The following is an 18,762-nucleotide window of genomic DNA, read 5'->3' as shown; positions in this document are numbered from 1 at the left end:
TATTTTCCTTTCCTCAAAGACTTTTACACCTGAATGTATGTAATTGATTTTACCTAAGATTCCCATCCCTTAATTTTCCGTCTTATCTTTCCCAAGTTCCGGCTATTAATTTGGTAATTCCCTACATGTTGTCATTATAATGTATATATATCCCCCTTTGGGGACATAAACATATCCCCAAGGGAAGAGAAACACATAAACTTTTTTGTTTTTTTAAACTTTCTAACCCAATCGTCTCTGAAATCTGAGCCTGGACTAGATGAGGCCACTCACTTAAGAGAGGCCTTCAAAATGACTTTCCTATTATGAGTATTCTGTTTTTGAGTGCGTTTGTTTTTTGAGGTAGGGTCTTACTCTGTTGCCCAGGCTGGAGTGCAATGGCATAATCATGGCTTACTGCAGCCTCAACCTCCTGGGCTCCAGTGATCCTCCCACCTTGGTCTCCCGAAGTGTGGGGATTACAGGTGTTAGCCACCACGCTCTGCCCCTGTTCTATGTTTTCATTTATTTTACTTCATTTTAAACATTTAGTTACTTTTAAAAAAATAAATGTTTACAGTCAATGTCAATATTTAACATGGCAAGGAAAACAATAAAATGAACATCCATGTACCTGCTTAAAAAAATCATTACCAGTACATTGATTTTCTTTTTATTTTTGTGATAGTCTCAGTATGCTGCCCAGGATGGAATGCAGTGGCACTGGAATGCAGTGGTGTGATCACGGCTCACTGCAACCTTGACCTCCACAGGCTCAGGTGATCCTCCTATCTCAGCCTCCTGAGTAGCTGGGCCTATAGGTGCAGGCCACCACTCCTGGCTAATGTTTTGTAGATACGGGGTTTTGCCATGTTGCCCAGGCTGGTTTCAAACTCCTGGGCTCAAGTGACTCCTCTGCCTCGGCCTCCCAAAGTGCTAGGATTACAGGCATGAGTCACCATGCCCAGCCCTTGAATGGTTTTAGTGTTATTCTTATCTGAATATTTGTTTTAAACAACAGGATTTAACCTTACAGAAAGCCTAAATACAAACCTCTGCACGTTAACCCTATATACATTTTTCTATGCTGTCACTTACATTTTTTAATTTACTGCTTTCAACTTCAAAACAAGCAGTCTCCCCCAGGTCTCCCATGACGTTCTGAAATCCTAACTTCTATTACCTAATACAAGGCTACAAATTATGTTAGTTGGGTGGTTGGGAACAAAGCGTGCCGTAAAAATAAGGCAAATGTGTATGTGTACATTAGTTTGCTAAGTTTTTTGCCACTGTCTGCCCTCTTAAATTGTGGTAGCAGCTATTGTTCACATTGATTTCTATATATTTGTAGTACAAGGAAGCATTTCTAAAGGACCTTGTTCATTGCTTTGCACAAAATGGCCACTTAATATTTGTTGAATGAATTGCTGGCACTATCTCTGGTATTTTAATTTTTATTTATTTATGTATTTATTTTTGATATGGAGTCTCGCTCTGTCACCCAGGCTGAAGTGCAGTGGCGTGATCTCGGCTCACTGCAACCTCCCGTGTTCAAGCGATTCTCTTGCCTCAGCCTCCCTAATTGCTGGGACCACAGGCATGCGCCACCACGCCCGGCTAATTTTTTTGTTTTTTTTTTTAGTACAGACGGGGTTTCACCATGTTGGCCAGGCTGGTCTCAAACTCCTGACTTCAAATGATCCGCCCACCTCGGCCTCCCAAAGTGTTGGAATTACAGGCGTGAGCCACTGTGCCCGGCCTATCTGTGGTATTTTTAGTGTGATGTCTAGAACTTCACATACTTTTTTGGATTACTTTTAATTGTAGGGCTGTATCCAAACTGATGAAATGTTCTCGCAGGTAACTATCTGGAGAAGTGAGTTCACTGATGTATTAAAAGAAATGACTGGCATGGAATAAGGATTAAAATATATTAATCCAAAACATTTAAAATTGCATTAATGTTATAATAGCCTAAAGCAAAACTAACGAATCACATAAAAAATCCCCCACGCTGTTGTCCTTAGTAGTTTACATTGTGCTAGATACTTTCGCATGTATATGCATACAACTTCTATTGTTTTTAAACTTTGCATTACATATACATTCTTCCATATTATATGATCTTCATAAAAATAGTTACATGGCTGCATAAAAAACCATGCGGTTCCTGGACTATTATGCTATTCCCTCATTCCCCTTTTGTTATTAATGGAATATAGCAAAGAACATCTTCTGTACGATTATTTGTCAAGAATAGGGCCGGTGCGGTGGCTCAGGTCTGTAATCCCAGCACTTTGGGAGGCCGAGGCGGGCTGATCGCTTGAGGTCAGGAGTTCGTGACCAGCCTGGGCAACATGGGAAAACCTAAACGTCTCTACTAAACATGTCTCTACTAAAAATACAAAAATTAGTGGGGCGTAGTGGTGCACACTATGGTCTCAGCTACTCCAGAGGCTCAGGTGGGAGGATCACCTGAGCCCCGGAAGTTGAGACTGCAGTGAGCCGTGTTCGCACCACTGCACTCCAGCCTGGGCGACAGAGGGAGACCCTGTCTAAAAACAAAAAAAAAATAAAAATAAATTTCTAGCAGTACAGTTACAATGTCAAAGGATAAGGTACACATTTTTAAAAAACTTTTCTCTTTCTCCTCCTGAGATAACGAAATACAGTAGCGTATGAACAACTCTTCATACATTACTCTCCAAGGTTTATCTTGTTAATCCTTTAAGACGTATCATCTCCCCATCCTTGGCTGCACCTGAAAAGAGCGGGAGTCGGCAGGTAACCTGATCTCCTCCACCAGGTGAGTCCCGGATGGAGGTGTCAACTACAAGACCAGGAGCAGAGCATTCCTGGGGTTTTGCTGGAACCATCGGCGTGGGAATGCTGTCTTTTCCCTCGCCCGAAAGACGCCACGTTCCCGGCTGGCAGCGGACTCGGTTCTAACCTTCCTCGCCCCAGCCTCTCGGAGCGCCCTGCACGCAGTGGGCGTCTAATAAAATGCAGTTGGCCCTGCTTGGACAAAAGTTCTCCCTTAAGTGGACCGGACACTAAACCCCTCCAGGTGCCACAGAGCTGCCGCGCCCGCCGCCGCTTTGCTCCCTGCCTGCTCCCTCCCAGCGTTCCGCGTGGGACCCTCGGCGGCAGCTCACACCCTCCCTGACTGCTGGTGCCCGCCGGGGCACCCTGCGCGCGCCCGCCGGCCCCGCCCTGGCCCCGCCCCGCCCCGCCGGCCCCGCCTCCCGTCTCCTCCCCGCCCCCCGGAGCCGACGAGTGGCGGCGGCGGCCCCAGGTCCCAGGTCCCTCAGACAAGAGGGCGGGTGGAGGAGGAAGCGGCCGAGCCCAGAGTTCTGCTCCGGCGCCGCCGAGCACCGCCCGCTTCAGCCGACCAGCCCCGTCGGCTACTGGGCCTCGCCGAGACGAGAGGAGGGAAAGGCCTCGGCGGCCGCGAGGAGGCGGCGGGGGCGCGGGCGGAGGCGGCGCGGGCGGCCGCGGCTGCCGCTTTGTTGTGCGGCCCGGGCCGAGGAAGGAGAAGTGGGAGGAGGGGGGAGCTCGGCGTCCCGCTCCCTCCGCGGCTCATGGCGACGACTCTCGGCACATCCGGGACCCTCCGGCCGTGGCGGCCGCGGCGCCGGCTGCTCGGGCCCCAGCCCCGGCCGCTGTGGTGACTCCGCCGCGCCTCGCCGTCGCCCCCGTCCCGCCCGCCGCCCCCGCCGCCGGGGACATGTCTAACCCCGGAGGCCGGAGGAACGGGCCCGTCAAGCTGCGCCTGACAGGTGAGGCGGGGGCGGCGGGCCGGGCTGGGCAGCCGCGGGGTGGGCGAGCTGGCGGGGGGTGCCTGTGGCCTTGGGAAGGGCCAGGGTCGCGATCAATGATGAGTTGGGGGTCGGAGGAATGGGAAGGCCTAGTTCAGGGAGAGTAATTGGAAAACCACTTGCTCTGGTTTGGACATTGTTTAAAAAGCCGAGGATGACTCGGGGCGGGGGGTTGTCTTTTGTGGAGGGGAGAATACACCGGTTCGCATCGCAGGCGGATTTCAGGTCGGAAAGTCTTGGTCAAGGAGCCAGACGCTGCCTCCCGGGGCTCGGGGAGCAGCCCCTGGGCTACCGCCCAGGTGAGATCGTGAAGGGGATGAAGAGCTCCCGTGGCGAGGATTATTGAATCCGGTTGCTGACTGCGCGCAGTAAACACTCCTTAAAGATGGAGCGCTTAACGGGAGGGTGTGCGTGTGTGTTCCCGGGTTGTTACCTTACCCACCCAGTTATGCCCGCATGAAAAACCTTTACTCCCCGCCGCCGGCCACCGCTGCCGGGGCCACACACCTTAAACTCATGTCTCTGAGGTGAGGAGACAGGTTGACTTTTCCGGTGTGCCTGTCTGATCCGACGGCTGGGGCTCATTGTACACTGTGTTTTGGAAGTGTCTGATTGTAGGGTGGCATGTTTGGGGTTGTTCCTTTTAGGCCGCAGAACTTGTGTCTAACTTCTAACTCCAGACCTGCTTTAAAAACACACTTTTTTTGGGGGGGGGTGCATTTCTAAGTATGTGCTCATACAAACTTTCGAGCAAACTTTCTGTTACTCTCCCCACCCTCCCCCTTCCTTTTTCTAAATGGAAAAGAATGTCCGGAGGGGTTGCCAGATAGAAGACTACACTTAGAAAGTGTTTATGATTCCAGGTGCATGAAATCTTTAACATTACAGGTACGTTTTGCTTACAGTGCCATTTTTGGTATTCTTACATGGACATGCCACCCCCGTTTTAGGAGAACTTGTATTTGGTTTGTAAAGGAATTGGAATCACGGCGTTATCCTACCTTCACCATTTACCCCTGATAAATTGTCCACGTTTGTATTCGGGTGAGTGGTGAGAAAGATAATTTTCCGTAGAGGATTTGTGTGTGCGTGCACGTGTACGGATAAACTGTAATTATGTTTGCCCACACTAGACTTTGAGATTTATTTGGACTAATTTTGTAGTTAAATGCCTGTGTGTCACATCCCAGTCCACTGGCTGAACTTGCTGGATGAAAACTTGCAGTGAATTTGGTATTTGAGAATTTAGCTTGAATGTATGTTGGCTGCAATTTAAATAATATATTACCTTCATGGCAGTTTTCCTTTCCCTAGGGAAAATTGCAGGAAATCATTAACTGAGTGATTCTTAATGGAAAACCTGGATTGGAGGATACTTGTATTCCACCCCCTCCCCCCCCATTCAGTGTCCTTACATTGGGAGGAGTCAATGGAAACCTTTATAGGGGATCTTTGTTGCTTTAGAGTTTATCTGTTGCTGTTGCTATCTGTAGTCAGTGATCGTGGAAAGAACATGTGATCCCAGGTGTGCAGAAAGCATCAGAAATAGGCTGTTTCCATTTACCTTCCTCTGGGCTATGTAGAGAAAATGAGGGAAAAAATAGGGTTTTTGATTTTCTGCAGATAAGGTTAGTTGAGGTTTTTAGTATGACTTAATAGATCTTAAAGTGTTTATCTGTGGTTTCCGTACTGCCTATGATACATTATAAGAATTTATAATTAAAGTTTATTAAGAGGAAAGATTTTGCTTATATTTTAGGGGAAGGGGGAATATTGAACTACATTTATAGTGATTTTGTTTCAGGTTTTTCTGAGGAATTTTAAATACCCTGTGTCCTCTTAATAGTAAAAACAGTTTGAGGTACTCTGAGTTTCTTACAACTATTTGTCTCTGAATAGTTTTCTCTTAAAATTTGACAAATATTAAAAACATTGTCCTTCCTTCTTTGGTTGCAGTGGAGTCTCTTCTGTTTTGCCAGGAAAGTTAACATATTTTTTCTTCCATTTTTGTTCATCATTTATAAATTAGATGGTATAGATTTTAGCAAATAGATCTCAAGAGCTGGATTCAATTAGCAGCTTTTTAGGACATAAACATTAAAGGGTTAGATGGAAAAGATTGTTTTGACTGACTGGATAAATGACAGGGCTGTGTTTGATGTGCGTCCAGGAATTGGTCTGGAGCTGGTGCCCAACTTCTCAGTCCATCTTGAGAAGCCAAATAAAATATTTAACCTAGGCCTCATTTTGTTTAAAAAAAAAAAAAAGTTGATTCTTTGTGAAGACCTTAAGAAATGTTTGGCATACCTTTAGACTAAGTGTTTAACAGTTCATTTAGATCTGGGTTGCCTAATAGAGGAAAAAAAATCACTTAAAAAAAGACAGATCCCACAGTGAATTTATATTTGGTTTACAATACACTTGGGCTATAAGGTGTTTTAAAATTATTGTTCTTTGCTTTAAGTTAATACCATATTAGTATTTTAAATTTATAGAGTACCTTTGATTTCAAGATGCTGTATAAACTTTAGTTACTTGATAATAACCTTATTGTGGAATTGCCCCTTTGCTGAAAGGTATAAACATTTCTTACATGGTGATGCACACACTCACACACACACACTTACACACTCTTACACACATACACACTCTCTCTGAAGAAGAGGAAATATTTAAACCATGAGATCTCTGCCCACAATTGATATTAGACCTTTCCACATATTATTCTTAAAACCACAATCAGTGAACTGTTTGGTATTTGTCAATGCTAAGAAGGTGGGGCTAATTTAATAATTTGATCCCAAATTTTATATTCCTCAGGCAGTTGGGGGTTAGAATCTGATTTCATCCATCAAGCTACTTCCGTTCTTTATGACACATTAACATATGATCATTGAAATGGGCTGTATGGTAACACTATCAACTTCAACTACTGTTTCTATAACATTGATTACAAAATGTATAATGTCTATATCATTATACTTATATCTGATACAGGCTTTTCTTCCAATGGTTTGGATAGAAAAATATTCTTTACAGTAAAAACTTTGGGATAATTTTTTATACCATTATTGTTTCTGAAAACCAAAGGCTGGAAAAAGCAGTTTAGTGTAATTTCTAATATTTTAAATTCTTAGGTATGGAGAAGTAGAATAAGATTACTCCTCCAGAACATTTGTTTCAGACCTTTTTATACATTTAATGTTTTTGTATGCTGCTTCTCATGTTATTAATTTCAAAGCCCTTGGCAATAAGGAGGTTAACCTTGTCTATAATGTAAGGAAGTTTAACTTTAAAAATTTCCCTTTAGATATGCTAGCGTCTTAATCTTGTTTCACTACATATTTTATCGATTCAAGGCTTTAAAAATTGTAGCTTAATTCTATTTCACAGGTTTTTAAGTATGCCTATACACCATAATGACTTTATTTATTTATTTTTTGAGTTGGAGTTTCACTCTTGACTGGAGTTGAAGGGCTCGATCTCGGCCCACTGCAACCTCCACCTCCCGGGTTCAAGTGATTCTCCTGCCTCAGCCTCCCGAGTAGCTGGGATTACAGGCGCCCACCACCACGCCTGGCCGGTTTTTTTTTTGTATTTTTAGTAGAGACGGGTTTTGCCACGTTGGCCAGGCTGGTCTCAAACTCTGGACCTCAGGTGATCCGCCCGCCTTAGCCTTCCAATGTGCTGGGATTACAGGCATGAGCCACGGCACCCGGCCCATAATGACTTTATATACTAGAGGTGTTAGTGATTTGAATGTCCCCAATTCGTTTTATTTTCTTGGTTTCTGAGGAGGAAGCCAATGTAGTTGAGCTCCTTCCTTTTCTCTTAAATTCTGTCTTCTAGTCTGACCCTCTTCAGGCAGGCAGTAGAACATGCCAAGGTCCTTTCTGTAGTTTGGTATTCGTAATAAAGTCTGTGTATGTTAGTCATCACTTTTACTTTTTTCTTGTTGGTTGAGCTGTTACTATCACAACATACTAACATCTCATTTAACATAACTCAGTTTTAAAGATAAATGAAGGGTCATGCTTAGGCATACAAGATTTTTATTTTAGCCTTTTTTTTTTTTTGAGGCAGAATCTCATTCTGTTGCCCACACTGGAGTGCAGCGGCAACAGCGTGCAGTGAGCAATCCCGGCTTACTGCAGCCTTGACCTCCCGGCTCAGGTGATTTTCCCACCTTGGCTTCCCAACTGGCTGGGACTACAGGTCCATGCCACTGTGACTGGCTGATTTTTTTACCTTTTTTTTTTTTTTTTTTTCCAGTACAGATGGGGTTTCTCCAGGTTGCCCAGGCTGGTCTTGAACTTCTGTGCTCAGGAGATCCTCCTGCCTCAGCCTTCCAAAGTGCTGGGATTACAGGTGTGAGCCACCATGCCTGGCCTATTTGAGCCTTTTTTGGTGAGAGTCTTAAAGACGTAATATGTCCTCCTCTTTTCAAATAGACCATACTTAGTAGAACTTAATGTTTTATTCATGACTCAGTATAATTATGAATGCCCTCGCCCCTAGCAATACTTGCCCATCTTTTAAGGCTCAACTCAAAGATTACTGTTATCCCTAGAAGTTTCCCTGACCTGAGTTGAACTGTCCTCTATGACTCTAAGAAGCTCTTCTAGTACCAGACCTAACCCACTGGTAGGCGTTTATTGTTCCTATGCTTTAAGTGACATGAAGCCAGCATCCTTGTGTGAGTATGGATTAAGACCTTTTTGGCATTTTATTTAATGAATGCTGGAGAGCTATAAATACTTCCGAATAGTTCTGCATGTGTTCTTTATGGCTAATGCATTGGGTATGAGTGGCAAGAGGTGAGGCTCTAGACAGGGACCAACCTAGTTTGGACCTTACTGTAGTTTGCCAAGATGTTCATTTTTTTTAAGGTGGGGGGAACCATTGCAGGATTTTAAGCTTTGATATATTTGCTGTTTAGACACAATCTGGGAGCAGTATGGAGGATGGACTGGAATGGGAACCATGAAGACTGGTTTTAGGATAACTGGTTAAGCAGATTCAACAGCAACCATCGTTCAGATTTTTTTGTTTGAATGTTTATTTCCAAATTTTTTTATTACAAATAATTGCTGTAAACATCTTGGTGTAGGTAACTTTGATTTTTTTTTTTAAGGATTCTTTTTTTTTAGGATGCTTCCATAAAAATAGTGTTACTGAGTTCAAGTGTGTGGATATTTTTAAGGTTTCGTGAGTAATTTTTCCTTTAGGATGCTTCTTACAAGAGTTGGGCCTATTTAGAGCAGCAGTAAATAAAGATGTCCCTTTTTACTATTCTGTTATAAGTATAAGCTAATTGCGTTTTACATTTTTTGCTAATTTCATGGCATGTGCCATTTAAACATTCGTGAAGCAGAATATTTTCCTGTCTGTTTACTAATGATATTTATTTTCATTGACTTGTTTGGCCTTGTCCTAGTTATGTTAGAGCCTTAGTGTTTTTCTTATTGATCTACCTGAGACTTACAAATATATTAATCTGTTGTCATATTTGCTGCAAACATTTCCATGATGAATTATTTGTCTTTTAATATTGGTCATTGTTTGGACATGTAGAAATGTGTTATCTTAGGAGTCAAAATCTGTCCAACTTTTATTTTGTTTTTCCTATTCTATACTTGGAAGAACTTATTCTCCAAGAAGTTTGATAAATAAGTACATTATATTTAATGTTTTTTAAAAATGGTTTAATAAACTATTTCCCCTGCAATTGCTATTTAGCCATCTTGTCATTATTTATTAACCAATTCTTCCTTTCCACAGTGATGTAGTATCTTTTCAGTTATATTAGTTATAGAGTCAGATATAGCTCTTGTTCAGTGCCATACTGTTTTTATTATTGTAGCTTTATAATTTAGTTTAGTATTCTCACTAGGCCAGTTTTTTTAAGAGACGGAGTCTCACTCTGTCACTCAGGATAGAGTACAGTGGCGTGATCTTGGCTCACTGGAGCCTCTGACCCCTGGGTTCAAGTGATTCTCCTGCCTCAACCTCCCTAGTAGCTGGGATTACAGGTGCATGCCACCACTCCCAGCTAATTTTTTTTTGTATTTTTTTTGGGTGGAGATGGGGTTACACCATGTTGGTCAGATTGGTCTCGAACTCCTGACCTCAAGTGATCTGCCCACCTTGGCCTCCCAATTTCTTTTCATTTGTTTTGGTAGTCTTATTTTTTTCTTCCACATAAATATTAAACTCGTTAAGTTTAATAAGAAGTTTCATTGGGGCCGGGCATGGTGGCTCACGCTTGTAATCCTTGGACTTTGGGGAGGCTGAGGATGGTGGATCATCTAAGGTCAGGAGTTTGAGACCAGCCTGGCCAACATGGTGAAACTCTGTCTCTACTAATAATACAAAAATTAGTTGAGTGTGGTGGCACATACTTGTAATCCTAGCTACTGGGGAGGCTGAGTCACGAGAATCGCTTGAACCTGGGAGGTGGAGGTTGCAGGCGAGATCATGCCACTGCACTCCAGCCTGGGCGACAGAGTGAAACTGTGTCTCCAAAAAAAAAAAAAAAAAAAAGACATTTCACTGGGATTGTCATTAGAATTGCTTTACTTTGGGAAAAAGAAGTATCTAAGTTTATTTAGTTTTCTCACCCAGGAACATGCTATGTTTTTTACATTTATTTAAGCTTTGGCCCATATTGTTCAGGATAGCTTTATAATTTTCTTCCTGTGTTTGAATTTAATTTCAGATAATTTATATTTGTGTGATTTACGTTGTGTTTTCTAATCCTGGTTATTGCTTGTATTTAGGAATGCAGTTATATGTATTTTGCTTGATTAGAAGAATTTTGGCTGGGTGTGGTGACTCACGCCTGTTATCCCAGCACTTTGGGAGGCCAAGATGGGAGGATCACTTGAGCCCAGGAGTTCGAGACCAGCCTGGGCAACGTAGTGAGACCTCATCTCTATATTTATTTATTTATTATTATTATTTTTTGATACTGAGTTTTGCTCTTGTTGCCCAGGCTGGAGTGCGATGGCGCCATCTTGGCTCACTGCAACCTCTGCCTCCTGGGTTCAAGCGATTCTCCTGCCTCAGCCTCCTGAGTAGCTGGGATTACAGGCATGTGCCACCGCGCCTGGCTAATTCTGTATTTTTAGTAGAGATGGGGTTTCTCCATGTTGGTCAGGCTGGTCTCAAACTCCTGACCTCAGGTGATCCGCTTGCCTCGGCCTCCCAAAGTGCTGGGATTACAGGCATGAGCCACCGCACCCAGCTGATGGCTGGTTTTCTAGGTGTCAGTGTTTGATACTTGTTACAGTTGAATGTTAACACTTAAAATTTTTCTTTTCTCTTGGATTTCTCTCTAACATATAAGTAGTTGAACAAAGTGAGAAATTTTATTTCATTAAAAATTTTTTAAATACGAGCAGTCTTCTGAACAAGAATAGTTTCAGACCAACTCTGTTTTAGAATAGCTTCTGATGGCATTGGCTACCTTTTTTAAAACCACATTTGATATTATATTAAAAAGTGTCAACAGATAATCTGAAGTTTGGCAGTTTGGTTTGGTTTTGTACAAAAATTGGTAGCAGACATAAAGTTTAAATTTTTAAATAAACCTCGATGATTCATTTTTAGGGAGGAATTACCACGTGGATGATTGCAATCATGCAATGCTCTTCCCATTTCTTCCCAAAAAGTTTCTTCCCAAAACATTTTCTCTTACCTCTTTGTAGCCAGTTATCTTCTTCAATACCGAGAACTTGTCAACCACTGATCTGTTTTCGGTCACTATAATTTTGCCTTTTCTAGGATTTTGAGTAAATGGAATCATACTGTCTGCAGTCTTTTGGGTGAGGCTTCTTTTAGCGTAATGCTTTTGAGATCCATTCATGCTGGGTATCAGTACTTTGTTCCTTTTCATTCCTGAGGAATACTGCATTGTACACCAATTTGTTTATCCATTTATAAATATCTGCAGACATTTGTTGTTTCCAGTTTTTGGCCATTACGAATAAACATTTGAGTACATGGCTCTTTGTGAACATGTTTTTCTTGCCCTTGAGTAAATGAGTGGGATTGTTGCATCATACAGAAAGTATGCATTTTAACTTTTTAAAAATCTGCTGGGCGGATTGCTTGAGCCCAGGAGTTTGAGACCAGCCTGGGCAACATGGCAAAACTCCGTCTCTACAAAAAATACAGAAATTGGTCAGGTGTGGCCTGTGCCTGTAGTATCAGCTACCTGAGAAGCTGATGGAGGATTGATTGGGCCTGGGAAGTTAAGGCTGCAGTGAGCTGTGCTCACACCACTGCATTCTAGTGTGGGTGACTCTGTCTCAAAAAAAAAAATTTTTTTTTTTTCAAAGTTGTACCATTTTGCATTTCTAGCAGCATTGTATGAGTTTCAGTAGTTCCTCATCCTAGTCAGCACTTGATACTGTCTTTGATTTTAGCCATTCTAATTGGTAGGTACAGATATTTCATGGTACTTTAATTTTTACTTCCTTAATAACCTACAGTTTTAAGCACATTTTAATGGACTTATTTATTGTCCATATAATCTTTGGTGAATATCCAAATCTTTTGTTCATGTTTTAAAATTGGATTGTTTTCTTATTGAGTTTTGAGAATTCTTTATGTATTCTGGATATAAGCCTTTTATGAGATATATACTTTGCAAATATTTTCTCCCGGACTGTAGCTCCCCCACCGCCCCCCAAAAGATGTCCCAAAGAGAAGAAGTTTTGAATGCTGATGAAACCTGTTTATCAGTGTTTTTCTTTTGTGGTTCATGTTTTTTGAGTCCTAAGTCTTTTTCTAACCCAGAGTTCCAAAGATTTTCTCTGTGTTTTCTTCTGCATTATTTATAATTTTAACTCATACATTTAAACTTATTTTCAAGTTAATTTTTTAATATGCTGTGAGAAGTAAGTGTCATGATTTTTTTTTCATATGGATATTCTATTTTTGTAGCCCTATTTGTTGAAAATACTTTTGTTTTCTCCATTGGATTGTCTTGGCACCTTGGTAGAAAATCAGTTGACAGGCCAGGTGCGGTCGCTCATGCCTATTCTTTGGGAGGCCGAGGCAGGAGGCTCACATGAGGTCAGGAGTTCTAGACCAGCCTGGCCAACATGGCGAAACCCCGTCTCTACTAAAAATAAAAAATTAGCCAGGTGTGTGGCAGGTGCCTGTCATCCCAGCTACTCGGGAGGCTGAGGCAAGAGAATCACTTGAACCCAGGAGGTGGAGGTTGCAGTGAGCTGAGATTGTGCCACTGCACTCCAGCCTAGGCGACAGAGCGAGATTCTGTCTCAAAACAAACAAACAAACAAACAAATCAGTTGACAGTATACATAGAATTCTATTTCTGGACTCTCTTGTGTTTTCTTTATGATTCTACCCTTTAAGTTTATTTGTTTTAACACTATGGTGTCTTGATTACTATAGCTTTAAAATAAAGCAGCTTTCAAACAAATTGAGTCTTTGATTTAGGATCTTGTAGTGCTTTGGAGCGACTGTTTAATTTGTTCAGCCAATAAGTATTTATCATTTTTGATCTGTGACAGATATTATTTTTATTACGTGGTGCCATAAATGCAGATATAAGAAATTAGAAAAAGCCTAGATTGGGCCCTGTAGTTTTCCTTTCAGAATTTCTATTATGAACCTTACATTTTAAAATTATTAGTCTTTTTCATCTCTTACTGATGTGATGAAAGAGGATTGCAACAACCATGACTTAACGTAAGTGTCTGTTTACCAGCTATCAGTCATGTTTTTGGGAAAAGGTGGGATATAAAGAATAAACATATCTAAAATGTGACCATAGAAAAGAAAGGAGGTGATTGGTGTGTTAAGTGTGGGTTGGATTATGAGTATTTATCGTTTTTGCTTGTATTATTATTTTTGTGACAGGGTCTCTGTCACCCAGGCTGCAGTGCAGTGGCACAATCAGAGCTCACTGCGATCTTGAACTGGGCTCAAGTGATCCTCCCGCCTCAGCCTTCTGAATAGCTGGGTCTACAAACGTCCATCACCGTGCCCAGCTAATTTTTTTATTTTTTTAATTTTTTGTAGACATGGGGCCTCACTGTGTTACCCAGGCTGGTCTTGAACTCCTGGCCTCAAGTGATCCCCTGCCTTGGCTTTCCAAAGTGCTGGGATTACAGGTCTGAGCCATTGCTGCGCCTAGCCTGTTTTTGCTTGCATTATTTTATGTGTATATTTTTTCTTTTCTTTTCTTCTCTTTTTTTTTTTCTGAGGTAGGGTCTTGCTCTGTCGCCCAGGCTGGAATGCAGTGGCACGATCTTGGCTCACTGCAACCTCCACCTCCTGGGTTCAAGCAATTCTTCTGCCTCGGCCTCTGGAGTAGCTGGGACTACAGGCGCGCGCCACCATGCCCGTGTAATTTTTATATTTTTAGTAGAGACAGGGTTTCACCATGTTGCCAGGCTGGTCTTGAACTCCTGACATCAAATGATCCGCCCGCCTCAGCCTCCCAAAGTGTGGGATTACAGGCGTGAGCCACCGCACCCAGCTTTATGTGTATATTTTTTCTCCAAGGCAAAAGAAAGGAAGAAACTTAATTTTATTAAAATGTAAGCATATATATATACACAAAAATATATATATTTCTGAGACAGCCTTGCTATGTCGCCCAGGCTGGAGTGCAATGGCGCGATCTCAGCTCACTGCAACCTCCGCCTCCTGGGTTCAAGTGATTCTTCTGCTTCACCCTCCCAAGTAGCTGGGATTACAGGCACCCACCACCATGTATTTTTAGTAGAGACGGGGTTTCGCTGTGTTGGCCAGGCTGTTCTTGAATTCCTGACCTCAGGTGATCAGCCTACCTCGGCCTCCCAAAGTGCTGGGATTACAGACATGAGCCGCCGCGCCCAGCCAGCAGATTTTTTTTTTTTTTTTAACCACCGTGCATTCCTAGGCACTGTCACAAAGCAGAAATCCATAATGTAGGTCTCATTTTCTATGTAAGATATACTTGGTAATTTTGTTTTTTTGAGACACAGTCTCACTGTATTGCCCAGGCATGATCTCCGCTCACTGCAACCTCAGCCTCCCAGGTTCAAGCAATTCTCCTGCCTCAGCCTCCCCAGTAGCTGGGATTACAGGTGCCTGCCACTACACCCAGCTAATTTTGTATTTTTAGTAGGCATGAGGTTTCACCATGTTGGTCAGGCTGGTCACGAACTCCTGACCTCAAGTGATCCGCCCACCTCAGCCTCCCAAAGTGCTGGGATTACAGGCATGAGCCACTGTGCCTGGTCATTTTATGAGAGGTAGTCAGAATGTTGTGGAGAGTATAGAATTGGAGGCAGAAAATGTGAGTTCATATCCTAGTTATGCCATGTATAGGCTTTGTGCATCTAAGCAAATCACTTATTTTCTCTGTGCTTGTGCCTTTAGTTATAAATGCATGCTTAAAATGACAGTGTTAAAACCAGGTGTGAAAATACCAAAAAAAAACAAACAACAACAACAACAAAAAACCCGTGTGATGGTGTGTGCCTGTAATCCCTGCTGTCTAGGAGGCTGAGACTGGAGGATTGCTTGAGCTCAGGAGTTCGAGACCAGCCTGGGCAACATAGTGAGACATGGTCTCAAAAAAAAAAAAAAAAAAAAAAAGACAAGTCTTATTTATTTTAGCAATATGATGGAATAATGTACATGAAAGATACTGTTCAAGGTGTAAAGTTTTTTGTAAACATACTTTGTCATTTTTGACCACGGATTTTGTTTTAAAGAAATTGGTGAAGACCGATTATATTTTATAAGAGCAGGTACGACATTAATAATGATTAATATATATTTATTTAAATGATACATGTCTTTTAAAGTAAGCATTTTGGATTGAAATCCTAGCTAGGCAAGAAAAAAAAAGGCATAAATGTCTTGTATCAGCATATCATGAAGTATTCATATAATGAAATATAATTAGGTATTTATGTTTCAATATTTTAATCAAATATTTTCAATATTTTATTTTTGAGATGGTGTCTCGCTCTGTCACTCAGGCTGGTGTGCGGTGGTGCAATCTCAGCTCACTGCAACTTCTGCCTCCCTGGCTTAAGCAGTTCTCCCACCTCAGCCTTCCCAGTAGCTGGGACTACAGGCACGCACCACCATGCCTGGCTAATTTTTTGTATTTTTAGTAGAGACAGGGTTTCACCATGTTGGCCAGGTTGTTTCTCAAACTCCTTATCTTAAGTAATATGCCCGTTGCAGCCTCCCAAAGTGCTGGGATTACAGGCATGAGCCACTGCACCCGGCCTCAATATTTTAAATATTTAAAAATATATTTTTATAAACCATTTTTATCTTAATATGGCAGCCATTTAACCGATTAACTGTACTTCTCTGTTGCTTCCATCCCCCAATGTTTGGTAAGAAGTAGAAGATGGCTCAGGATTTTGGAGTTGGATTGTAGATTGGGGAGCTGTTTGGATGAACTCTTTATGACTTGATAAATTCCTCTGTAGCATGCTGGCGCTTTCAAAAGTAGCCTGTAGCGTCACCTCTTGCCAGTAGATGGGGGTATTTCTGCACTGATAGATGTCGGGGTATGTAAAAACCTGTAAAACTGAAACCCAAAGTCTAAATGAGTGTGCTTGGAATAAATGGTGTTGAAGAGTTAGAAACTGAAAATTTGACTCCAATGTGTAATGAAAAATCATACTTTAGTGTGAGCCTTCTTATGTAAACTCTTTAAATGCTACATGTTGTAGGAGTAGATAGTAGAGTTGCAAACATTAGTAATTAGTTCTGTTTTTATTTTTGTGATTTTTGTGTCATCAGGCTTTACATATAACTTTCTTCCTCCAGTGAAGAAGAAAACACTGATTGGTTGGTAAGATTATTCAGAATTGTATGAATCTAATACCATAAATAAGGTTGATAGAGATTTTTTACAGTTGAACTTGGGGAATTTTGTAGAGAAAGAAGGATGGGAAAAAAAACTTTATAAAGAAAAGTAAAACAGCATTTGATACATTCAAAATACCATCGCTAACATAGTGCTGCATATGTAGTACTTCAATAAATTGTGTGTGTGTGTGTGTTTTGTTTTTTGTTTTTGTTTTTGTTTGAAACAGGGTCTCACTCTGTCGCTCAGGCTTATGGCTCACTATAGCCTTGACCACCTGGGCTCAAGTAATCCTCCTGCCTCCGCCTCCTGAGTAGCTGAGACTATAGGTATGTGGCACCATGCTGGTGTAATTTTTAAATTTTTTGTAGAAATGGAGTCTCATTATGTTGCCCAGGCTGGTCTCAAACTCCTGGCTTCAAACAGTCCTCCAGTCTTGACCTCCCAGAATGCTGGAGTTACATGTGTGAGCCATTTGTGAATTAAAGAATGATGAAATTGAAAACAGGCTTTCGTGATCTCAGGGACCTCAGTTGAAACAAATAAGATCTCTCTTTGTGATGTCATTATTGAATTAACTAACATTTATACCTTAGTAATTTCAACAACATTAAGTTATAAAGATATAGGACTGAAGTGTTCATTTGTTAATATTTGACTTGATGGATAGAACTGTTTTACCACACTCTGCAAATTTTGCTTCTTAACAAAATGAAGATCACTAACATTCACTGGAATAAAATCTGTTGCTGGATTATCATCCAAGAAAAGTCACATGTAAGTAGTCTGTCAATGTTAGGAAGATAATTTAACATTTTTTTTTAGAGTTCTATGGTTTTAAGATATTCTCATTTATTGTCTCATTTAATTACTATTGAGATCCTGTTTTTTTTTTTTTTTTTTTTTTTTTTTAAGAGATAGGATCTCACTGTGTTGCCCAGGCTGGAGTGCAGTGGCATGATCGTAGCTCACTTACAGCCTGGAACTCCTAGGCTCAAGCAGTCTTCCTGCTTCAGCCTCCTGAGTAGCTAGGACAATAGTTGCTCACCACTGTGCCTGGCTAATTAAGAAAAAAAGTTTTTAAGGACTGGGTCTCACTGTTGCCCAGAATGGTCTTGAACTCTGGGTTTCAAGCAGTCCTCTCACCTCAGCCTCCCTGGTAGCTGGAATTACAGACATGAGCCACGGTGTCTACCAAGGTGTCTTTGTAGGTAATCTGAACCAGTGAAAGTGAAATGAGCACCTTTTATCTGACGAAATTTGTTCCCTAAATCTTTTTTTTTTTTTTAGACAGAGTCTTACTCTGTCACCCGGGCTGAAGTGCAATGGCATGATCTCGGCTCACCGCAACCTCCCCCTCCTGGGTTCAAGCGATTTGCCTTCATCAGCCTCCGGAGTAACTGGGATTACAGGTGCCTGCCACCACCATGCTTGGCTAATTGTTGTATTTTTAGTAGAGACAGGGTTTCACCATGTTGGCCAGGCTGGTCTCAAGCTCCTGACCTCAGGTCCGCCCGCTTCAGCCTCCCAGAGTGCTGGGATTACGGGCGTGAACCACCGTACCCGGCCTCTATTCCAGTTCTTTAGAAATGAGGATAGATGTACCAAAAGTTCATTGTGATAAAATTTGAAGCTTCATATATTTTAGTTTTCTCTTTCCCAGTTTCTTCTGATTTTTTTTTCTTTTTTTTCAGTTTCTTCTGATTTCCAGCTTAGTTAACCCCTAATTGTATTTTTTCTAGCAAGGAAGAAGACTAATGATGAAATATGCTCATATTTACATATTCATTCAGTAAACATTTGCTGGGAGTCTTACATGCACCTAACACTGAGATGTAGGCTCTAGGATTTTAAGAAGAGGTTAAGACCTTTATCTTGCTTTCAGGGAACTTGCAGGTAACCAAACAGATAAGACTTGATGGATGAAATAACCACAGTCAGTGCTAGAGTTAATGGTGTATGCAGTAAGGGTGAAATAAAATAATGAAAGCCCATAGGCATTTCTAAGGGGGCTTTCTAGATTCTACAATTGATCTTTCATATTTTCTACCTTCCACTTTACAAAGAAAGGCACATTAGCCAGACATCCCAAATAGTACATTGTGG

At 41.6% G+C, this 18,762-nt stretch overlaps 1 protein-coding gene across 2 annotated transcripts in view; it reads left to right on the top strand.

The window, feature by feature from the left end:
• Positions 1-3,248: 3,248 nt before the first annotated feature.
• Positions 3,249-18,762, top strand: part of SMURF2 (SMAD specific E3 ubiquitin protein ligase 2) — a 120,506-nt gene continuing 104,992 nt past the window's right edge. The window contains exon 1 of one of the 2 annotated variants that reach the window (XM_511577.8): positions 3,249-3,758. In XM_511577.8, coding sequence (XP_511577.5) covers positions 3,707-3,758 — 52 coding nt within the window. In that variant the 5' untranslated portion in view covers positions 3,249-3,706. The remainder of the gene's footprint in view (positions 3,759-18,762) is intronic. The other variant, XM_024350557.3, reaches the window with a different exon arrangement.

The sequence above is a fragment of the Pan troglodytes genome, chromosome 19, assembly GCF_028858775.2.
Source record: "Pan troglodytes isolate AG18354 chromosome 19, NHGRI_mPanTro3-v2.0_pri, whole genome shotgun sequence".
Taxonomy (NCBI): domain Eukaryota; kingdom Metazoa; phylum Chordata; class Mammalia; order Primates; family Hominidae; genus Pan; species Pan troglodytes.
Note: the sequence above shows the minus strand (reverse complement) of the source record. Positions and strands in the feature narration are given on the sequence as shown.